The sequence below is a fragment of the Sorex araneus genome, chromosome 9 (assembly GCF_027595985.1).
Source record: "Sorex araneus isolate mSorAra2 chromosome 9, mSorAra2.pri, whole genome shotgun sequence".
Taxonomy (NCBI): domain Eukaryota; kingdom Metazoa; phylum Chordata; class Mammalia; order Eulipotyphla; family Soricidae; genus Sorex; species Sorex araneus.
Window position 1 is genome coordinate 59,222,535 of NC_073310.1, and position 10,806 is coordinate 59,233,340.

At 37.4% G+C, this 10,806-nt stretch overlaps 1 protein-coding gene across 5 annotated transcripts in view; it reads left to right on the forward strand.

Annotated features, from left to right (window-relative positions):
• NEBL (nebulette) overlaps positions 1–10,806 on the forward strand; it is a 381,507-nt gene that overhangs the window by 360,834 nt on the left and 9,867 nt on the right. For all 5 annotated transcript variants that reach the window (XM_055146583.1, XM_055146579.1, XM_055146581.1 and 2 more), the window contains one exon: positions 9,137–9,243. In XM_055146583.1, coding sequence (XP_055002558.1) covers positions 9,137–9,243 — 107 coding nt within the window. The remainder of the gene's footprint in view (positions 1–9,136; positions 9,244–10,806) is intronic.

Genomic DNA, 10,806 nt, shown 5'->3' on the forward strand with positions numbered 1-10,806 from the left:
TTTTTTCAATATTTAGGAACCACAGAAACTCTGAAAGGCTATTTCAGATGTTACTACCTAACCCAACTAACCCAACTATATTAATAAAGCAATCAGATACAATGTATGTTTAGTTTTTAAGATCACATCTATATATGGTTTTGCAGGTAATAGGTAATTGGGAATATTTAAATCTTTAAATTATATTTAATTCATTCGATATTATAACTTATTTTTTAAGTTAAGGAAAGAAAATAGTTAAATAATATCTCAAGTTTAATTATATTTTTTCCTCTAAATTATTAGCCAAATGGGACTTGTCCCTATGTTGATATTGACTTTGGGGATTTTGTAATTTGGATACAGTAGGATACTATTAGCAAATGAAGGGAGAACAAAGATTAAACAAAACACACACACACATATCCCAGAGACTTGTCAGATGCCAAAATGACTCTTAAAAGACATCTAAAAGCCATTGCTTCAGATACGATGTTTGTTCTTTGAACTTGCCCTTTTTCCCCACAAAAGTGAGTGAATTATTCTCATGATTCCTTTGAGGGATATTCTATTTTCTTATCAACTGCATTCACATAAACTTCTTGTGTGGCTTTACTCCCCAAATTTACCACAGGAATGACTGCCCTTGTGACATCCATATCCTAATACCATCCCATTGGGGGTTAGAATTTCAGCATCTCAGTGGTGGAGCAGCATTGAACACAACCATTCAATCCATTGTAGGAGGAGAAAGGGAATTTCAAACTATTTTAAAAATTGTTTTAGTGTGATCTGATTGGTCTCAGGTAAGGGAAAAGAAAGCAGACAATTTGATGGTCTTTCACTATGGCTAGCCACTTGAATCAATGGGACAGAGGTTCACTTTGACTAACTTATTTGACTAACTCCCCCTTTTCAGAAGAAAAAAAGATTATTTACCTCCTGGAAATCTATCTTCTTAAAGCCAACAAAAAGGAATCAACCCCTAAATTATGGTTAAGGTTACCCTGCACTCCCCCTAGATGTTTGCACAGCCCACTCTCCCTGCCCCTAAGCAGTACTGCCCACTTTGGAAAAGATTGAGTATGAATATTACAAAATAATAATAATAAACACCCATTGTTGAGTTCCTTTCCCACCCCAGAGATTCTGATGCCATTGGTTGGGGCACCTGCACATAGCACGGTGTTTTCTATGGAGCCAGGATCAGTCAGGCTATTTTTGTCTCTGTTCTTTGCTCCTTCCCACAGTTCATTCTTCTACCAGAGAAGTAGGTAAAGGGATGTACGTGATAACCTTACAATACCTGTATCACAAATGATGATGACCTAAAGGAGAGAGAAAGTGAGAGAGAGAGAAAAAAGGAGAGAAAAAAAGAGAGAAAAAGTGCCTGTTATAGAGGCGGCGGGGGGGGGGGGGCGGTGGAAGGAGAGGAAATTGGGGACCTTTGTGATGGAAAATGTACACTGGTCAAAGACTAGGTGTTGGAACACTTTATGACTGAAACCAAATCATGGGCAACTTTATAACTGCTTATATCATTGTGATTTAATAACATTTTTTTTCGCTTTTTGGGTCACACTTGGCGATGCACAGGGGTTACTTTTGGCTCTGCACTCAGGAGTTATTCCTGGCATTGCTCAGGGGACCATATGGGATTCTGGGAATCGGACCTGGGTCGACCATGTGCAAGGCAAATGCCCTATCTGCTGTGCTATCGCTCCAGCCCCTAAAAAGATTTTTTAAAAGAGAGATTAAGAGAAAAAAATTAAGGAAGCAACAATGCTTGCTTTGATTTTATAGATATATGATTTCCAAAGCTGTAGCACTGTTTTTTTTAAATTTAAAATCTAAATTTTATTAGGACACCATGATTACAAAGTTGAGCACAATAGAATTGTTTCAAGCATACGATGTTCCAACACCCATCCCACGACCAGTATTTCCTTTCCCCACCGATGTCCCTCCCTCTCTCTCCACCAGTGTCATCATTGTTAAAGGAGGACCAAGCTATGACTTGACAAGCTCAGTGGGACCTTCTATTTTGGAAAGGGACTATTTATTCTGAGAAAAGCTTAGTTGAGTGTTAAATAAAAGTGGATTTTCAGGAAGTCTATGAAACAAATGAAAAGGATAATGTGTAACTTGGTCATTCTGGACAGCACTTCCCTACAGAGGTGGAAAGGGACACTAATTTTGTATCACAGTGATGATTTGGCATGTCTTTATAAAATTTAGTGGTTTTAACTCAGTTATAATCATTTCAATTTTTATATCCAAGTCTGTTTATTCATTGCGTGTTATATGGCACACTGATTTCTTAGGCAGTCGTTTCTGCACAGCTCATAATTAAAAGCCAGCACACTGGAAGCTAGAGCAGCCTAGCTTATGTCTGTTTTCTGCAAGGAAAGTAATATTTTATGATAGTAGGAATATGCTCAGATTTTAAAAGTAACATCTTGTTGCTGGATTCGGCAGTAATATCACATAAATGAGATTTAACATCCACTGTGACTTGTGGAGAGAATCAGATTCCATGAGCACTTGAAGCTCTAAGTGGAATTCTTGATGTCACGCACAAAATCTATGTGAACCAAAAGTCCACATCACAAGCCGATTTTATTTAGAAAGAGCTCAAGCTCCTTACTCCTAATCTAGATTTAGTTTGGATTGAGCTCATTATTTAATGTTTAAAGCTAGTGACATCTTCATATTTTTTCTTTTCATTCGTGTTTTTATTCAGTTTATCAATTCTTTTGGACTGTCTAGATAAGGAACCTTTGACCTAAGAAAAAATGAAACCTAATTAAGGACTTTGACAGAAATTTACTAATAAAAGTTTTAGTTTGTTCTCCAAATTTTTTGATCAATGTATATGTTTTTGTTTAAACAAGAGTTCTTTCTTATCCTACCCCCATTTTTATATTAAATGTGACCAATCTGAAATGAAAAATTGAGTCACTTGTTGGTGTTCTGTTGTTGCCTTGATAAAGAATAAAAGCAAATGTTTTATGTTATTGAAATGTAAAATCCTCAGCCCTACAAATCTTGGCTAGATAAGCCAGAACCTTTCTAGTCATCCTGTATACTAGCACTCCTGGCTCTGACTGAGTTTAGGCAAGAGCTTTTTCTCTTTATTTAGTTCCTGTTTTTTAATTAATCTAGTTTTTAATTGAATCACTATGAATTACCAAATTGTGTTACTCATGATTGAGTTTCAGGCATGATACACCAATCATGTGGACCTTCTCCAGTGTCCACTTCCTTTCACCATTGTTCCCAGTTTCCTTCCGGCCTTCCAGCCTGATGCAATGCAGGATCTTTTTGTTTCTTTTTATTTCTTCCTTTCTACCCCTCACCCTTTTAGGCACTGTGGCTTGCAATAATGTTACTAAGAGGGCATCATGCAGATCACTCCTTTCAGCATCCAATCCTCATGCAGAGTGATTGCTTCCCTCCATTATTACAGTCTTTCCTCCTCTGACCTAACCCCCCTTCTGCTCTCCTCCCATTGCAATCATCCTTCTGAGAACCAGTTCTCCGGCTAATTTACTTATTTACTACAAATTAACTTGTGAAAAATTAACCTGAAAATTTACTTTTGGAAAACCCTACGAGTTTCATATTTTCAGGGACTATATCTCATTCAGATGAAAGATCTTTCATCCAAAATATTAATAAGCACGGTTTTTAATCCGTTAGATTTCCTTTTGGGTGTTTTGTCCATTCAAAAAGTAATCCAGTTAGCAAATCACTGAAGGAAAATTCATGCTTGTATCCCTTTTTATTTACTTTTGCTTTTTTGTGGGGGGGGCATTCCACACCTGGCAATGCACAGGGGTTACTCCTCACTCTGCACTCAGGAATTACTCCTGGTGGTGCTCAGGGGACCATATGGGATGCTGGGAATCGAACCCGGGTCGGCTGTGTGCAAGGCAAATGCCCTACCCGCTGTGCTATTGCTCCAGCCCCAGTGTGTCCCTTTTTAAATTAATATTTGCCTTCATTAATTTTCCTCTAGGCATACAGATCTATTTTTTGTTGTCCTAATATGAGTTTCCTAAACTCTGTTATGTTAGGTATAAATAGAATAGACAGGGAGGTTGTATAACCCTTAAAGAACTTGCATTTATAGAATAAATCAATAAAGGCTTAGTGAGGAAACCATGAAGACTAGCTAGATTATATCTGTGCCAAAATTTCTCATGCTAAACCATCTCCCCTTTTTTCTCCACTCACACAACAATGGACAAATGAATTCCTTTATTTTCCTGCTAGACTTGACAGTAAGTATAGTTTCCCTTTGAATCGAGCAATTAAATATACCTTCATATCCTTGATTTTTAAAATCTCAGAGAATGCTATTAAACAATGTTCTTGAGGTATCAATAATTATAGGCTCTAATATGGGATTATAGTGTACAAACTATGTAAGCACATATATATTGTTGCAGATGGGAGAAGCAGGTTTCAACTTTTTCATAGTTGTCCTTTCTTGGTGGTTTCTTTTCCCAAATATTTAAAGTCTACACTCTATCTGAAAAAGTAAAGGTTAAAGCTAAATAATGTAACAAAGGATTCGATGTTTAGTGTTTCTTTAAGTTTACAGGGCTGTTTCATCTTTAGAATTTACAAAACATTAGTGGTTATAATGAGTGAAGAGATGACTTGTTTATATAAATTATGACCAGTTCAGGACTGCCATTCTGGGGGATGCCGTTTGACTCCTTGACTTACTTACTTCACTGGGAATGCCCTATATGTACAGTGTCAACCTCTTCCTTAAGTGGTCGTAGGACCAGAGCCAACTCTGCGGTAGGAAGGCAATTGTTTCTGTCCCTTGTCTTAAATCTAAGCTGCCTTGGATATTGTGGACTGTGATTTTTGTTAACACTTATGGAAAACTTTCTGAGTGGCAGACAACACATTAAGCCTGTGCACATTTTAACTTTCTTATTAAGTATTTGCTGAGTTGAGGGAATGCATAAATGAATGGCCAGTGCTTCCAGCTTTCAACCCACAGAGAAAGACTGTTTTGTTCAGCTAATTAAGTGGGACTAGAAAGTTTTATGGATTTCTGCATTATTTTCCCCTGAAGGGGAATTGTGACAGTATTCTTGATACTAAATATTCAAATTGAGTTGATAACTTTTTTAAAATTCTTTTAAATGTTATTGAATCATCGTGAGATAGTTACAAGCTTTCATATTTGGGTTACAATTTCACAATGATCAAACACCCATCCCTCCACCAGTGCACATTCCCCACCACAAATACCCCGGGTATACCCTCCTTTCCCATCCTCCCCCTGCCTCTAAGGCAGACAATATTCCCCATACTCTCTCTCTCTGGGCTGGAGCAATAGCACAACAGTTTGGTGTTGGCCTTTCACGTGACAGACCCGAGTTTGATTCCTCCACCCCTCTCAGAGAGCCCGGCAAGTTACCGAGAGTATTGAGCCCATGAGGCAGAGCCTGGCAAGCTACCCGTGCGAATTGGATATGCCAAAAACAGTAACAATAAGTCTCTCAATGAGAGACGTTACTGGTGCCTGCTCAAACAAATCGATGAGCAATGGGATGACAGTGACAGTGACTCTTTACTTTTGGGCATTATAGCTTGCAACACAGACACTGAGAGGTCATCATATTTGGTCCATTATCTACTTTCGGCATGCATCTCCCATCACAACTGGTTCCTCCAGCCATCATTTTCTTAGTGATCCCTTCTTTATTCCGTCTGCCTTCTCACCTCCACTAATGAAGCAGTCTTCCAGCTATGGAGCAATCCCCCTGGCCCTTGTATCTACTGTCCTCAGGTGTCAGCCTCATGTGATGCTACACTCCACTCCACAAATGAGTGCAGTCCCTCTATGTCTGTCCCTCTCTTTCTGACTCATTTCACTTAGCATGATATGCTCCATGTTTATCCATTTATAAGAAAATTTCATGACTTCATCTCTCCTAACAGCTGCATAGTATTCCATTGTGTAGATGTACCAAAGTTTCTTTAACCAGTCATCTGTTTTAGGGCACTCGGGTTGTTTCCATATTCTGGCTATTGTGAACAGTGCTGCAATGAATATATAGGTACAGATATGATTTCTACTGTGCTCTTTTGCATCCTCAGGATATATTCCCAGAAGTGGTATTACGGGATCATATGGAAGCTCAATTTCTAGTTTTTGAAGGACTGTCCAGATTGTTTTCCAGAAAGGGTGGACTATTGGGCATTCCCACCAACAGTGAAAGAGCGTCCCTTTTTCCCCACATCCACCCCAGCACTAGTTGCTTTTGTTCTTTTGAATGTGTGCCAGTCTCTGTGGTGTGAGATGATATCTCATTGTTGTTTTGATTTGCATCTCCCTGATGACTAGGGATATGGAGCATCTTTTCATGTGTCTTTGGGCCATTTGTATTTTTTTTTTGAGGAAACTTCTGTTCATTTCTTCTTCCCATTTTTTGATGGGGTTGGAGGTTTTTTTCTTATACAATTCTACAAGTATCTTGTATATCCTGGATATTAATCCCTTATCAGATGGGTATTGGGTAAATATTCTTTCCCATTCTATGTTCTTTTTCTGTATTTTGGTCACTGTTTCTTTTGAAGTGCAGAAGCTTCTTAGTTTGATGTAGTCCCATTTGTTTATGTTTGCTTCCACTTGCATGGTCAGTGCTGTTTCGTCCTTAAAGATGCTTTACTTTCAATGTCATGGAGAGTTCTGCCTCGTTTTCTTCTATGAATCTTATAGATTCATGTCTGATATTGAGGTCTTTAATCCACTTTGATCTGAGTTTTGTGCCTGGCGTTAGACAGAGGTCAGAGTTCATTTTTTTGCAGGTAGCTATCCAGTTTTCCCAGCACCACTTGTTGAAGAGGCTTTCCTTGTTCCACTTTGCATTTCTTGCTCCTTTGGCAGAGATTAAGTGGCCATATATTTGGGGGTCTGTGAAAGGATATTCAGCTCTGTTCCATTGGTCTGCATGTCTGTTTTTATCCCAATACCAGGCTGTTTTAATTGGGGAAGGTGATGCCACCCATCTTTTTTCTAAGGATTGCTTTCGCTATTCGTGCGGGTTTATTGTTTTATATAAATTATATAAATTTCAGGAGTGTTTTGTCTATTTCTTTGAAAAAATGTCACGGGTATCCTAATAGGGACTGTATTAAATTTGAATAGTGCTTTGGGCAGTTTTGCCATTTTGATAATGTTAATTCTCCCAATCCATGAGCAGGGGATGTGTCTCCACTTCCTAGTGTCCTCCTTTACTTCTTGAAGTAGTGTTTTGTAGTTTTCCGTGTATAGGTCCTTCACCTCTTTGGTTAAGCTGATTCCGAGGTACTTGATTTTCTGAGGTACTATTGTGAATGGGATATTTTTTTTTTAAATGTCTCTTCCTTGTCTTTCATTATTTGTATATAAGAAAGCCTTGGACTTTTGGGTGTTGATTCTGTAGCCTGCCACTTTACTATAGAGTTGATAATATTTAAAGGTACCATTTTTGAAGGATTCAACATGAAATATTTGGATAAATTTAGAATATTCTTCAATCAAATAGATTTCTTGGTAATATATCTTTGATGCTGCACCTAGATATTAAATACATATAATTTGTAATAACATTACACTGTGAGTTAGTTCAGGATCTATTAAGAAATTCTTGTCCAAGCCAATATCATCATTACCATCTGAGAAAGCATTAATGATTTGTAATTTTCAGGTGATTAAACTTCCTTAAAATCTGGTGTTCTTATATATAATTAGAATGTTTGCCACTTAGTATTATTCATAAAACCCAATAATTATATCTTCCTTATTATAAAATCTCTCCTGAATAAATCAGACCATAAAATTTACTTTATATGCTCAACCTGATTAAACCAAAAATGGCAGTCTTTTATGGAATATATAGCCCAATATATAGTGCAGTTTTATTAATATATTATGTAACTGTTCAAAACATATTAAAGGGTATATTACTGAAATACTTTCATTTAATCAGAACACCCTAGGATTCTGATTAAAAATATTTAAATATGCTTAAAAAGAAACACGGGAAAGTAATCTACTGATTGTGCAACTGGGGATTAAACTCAGGTCTCTTTCATGTAAGGCTTGGGTTTTATCACCAAGCCACAACCCTTACCTCTGATTTTATGGAGATTCTTTGAGAAACATGTATGTTTTTGTTTTGGGGCCATACCTGTCAATGTGAAAGATTTACTCCTGACTTTCTGACTTTCTGCTCAGGCATCATTCTTGGTGGGATTTGTGAACCATATGTGGTAACAGGGATCATACCAGGAATTGTCTGCAAGGCAATCACCTTCCTCCTATACTCTTTCTCTGGCCCTTCTAAGACATTTTCAATCTAGCTTTTGTCTTGCTTTCTCTAGAATTTATTCTTCAAAACAGCAATGATGTATTTTGAATGTAATTATAGTGATGAGAACACAGCAAACTTAGTAAATATTATTGTGATATAGAAGGCAATGCTTGTGCAATTTCTGAAGTGGTTAAGCTTCTCAGCCTTTGTAACCTATTTGTGTGACTTATTTAGGCTTCAGTTATAGCCAAAAAGAAATGGAAAATAATATATTCTAAATAATTTTTTAAGTTTATTATTAACTGCTAAACAGATGTAATGTTTTTCTATCTTTATAAAAGTAACCTTCTGCTGTTATAAGGTGAAATATTGGGAGCATCCCATTCTATGAGAAGCATCCGGTGAAAATACATATACTCTGTCCTGGACATTGGTTTGATAATCAAATTAAATTCATTTGCATTTCTTACTTTTGTTTTTGAAAAAAACTTGACTAAGTAAAATCATGATTTTGTTAAGGAATTATGGGGGAATTTTTGTTTTCTAATTGTGTTGCTTTAACATAGCATTTACAGCAGAGTAATATGAGTATGTCTAATAGAGTGTAACTGCATGTTGAACTGATGCTCTAGGTGTCCTTAAGTACTGAAATTGATGTTAATCTAGAGCCTGTTTATAATAGCACTACATCAATTATAAATGACACTGAAAATGGCATTTTGTTTCAGAAGGATCTAGCAGTGCATGATGCTAACAGAGGGCGCAGGAGGGGCATTTTGAGAATCAATTCAAGGAATCTTTACATGTATGTGTGTGTGTTTAATGTGCAGCACCTGTTCTGCCTGGAGCCTACCAGCAAAGCCATTCCCAAGGCTATGGGTACATGCACCAGACCAGCCTGTCATCCATGAGGTCAATGCAGCATTCACCAAATCTAGTAAGTGTTCATTTTAAGTTCTTTCCCCCGGACATCCATGCTATTGCTCAAATAAAAATAAACAAACTATTATAGAATAGTATTACATAGTTACATTTATGGTGATTGTGTCTGTCCTGAACACATACAGGTTATCTTTTTCTGATCAACATTCACTAAACCACAAAGTAAAACTATTTGCATAGCATTTATATTGTATTCACTGTCACTGTATCACTGTCATCTGGTTGTTAATCGATTTGCTTGAGCATCTCCATTTATACCTGTGGCATGGCCTGATGGCGTACTGGGGCCTCTTTCAGGATCAGGGGAATGAGGACCATTGTTACTGTTTTGGGCATGTCGAGTATGCCACGGGTAGCTTGCCAGGCTCTGTCATGTTATATTGTATTAGGTGCTATAAATAATTAAGATAATTTAAAGTATGTAGAAGAAATTATATAAATTACATGCAAATACCACTCATTTTTCTATGAGTATGCTTACGTTTTGGTATTTGGGAGGTTTGTCTTGGAACCAATTCACATGTTTGTAGAAAAATGATTGATACAACCTTTCTGGAGGATTGAAATGCTTGCAGAGGCAAACCACAGAGAAAGAAAGGCACAATGTGAAAAATGTGTAAGCAGTAAAACACACCAAGAATCTGCCAGTGTGGCATACTAATTTAGGTCTAAAAATCCGAATCATTTGGTCTGTTAGCTAGTTTATTTTGGTGCTAATCAAAATGGTCAGTAAAACCTGACAAACATTGCTAACAAAGTTTGAATTCTCCTATTGGACTGGAAGTGTAGTACTGATTCATGCATTGGTGTTCATTTGGGAAACCATGCTTAAGGTAATCTAGACAGGTGTGGCATTTCAGGCTGAAATTGCATCTCCAAGCTCTGCACACAGTCGTGTGACTAGGCCTGAACACTTTGAAGTAGGTAGCCTTTCAGCCATTTGCAAGTTTATCTTGAATTGCTCTAAATTCTCTGTGTCTCAGTCACTTTCCTTAGTCTATGAATGTCCTTAATTTTGAAATTGGCATGAATGAGAGAAAATTTTTAGTTTGAGAAACAAATTCAGGGAAACAAAATTTATAGTTTTTTTGAAAAAACTGCTTCCCCCTGCTTCCCTTCATTGTTGCTGCTGTGACTAGGTCGGCATGTTCTGGGCTATGGTGTTAACACACTAAAATTGTGGGGCTCACTGGAGTGGCTCACTTAGATGCTACATCCATTTGCTCTGGTGCATTACAAACCACACTGTGTTGTGGTGTCAGAATCCCAAGTGGCAGTGTTGCCTGGCCTCCCTTTGACAAGTGGGCAGTGAGCCCAGGAATCAAACTTGTGGCCTCACACTTAGGAAGAAGGTGGTCAGGCACCAAGTCTCGCTGGAGCAGCTCCTAAGTCTAGTGAAACACAAAAACTCCCTTTCAAACCAGTATTTTATTTGTGTACCTGAAAATTCAAAACACTTGATGCAGATTATATATCACTATGATAAAAAAAAACCCTATGAAATGAGTATAGTTTTTTCTTTTTTTTTTTTTGAGGTCATACCTGGCAGTGTCCAGGG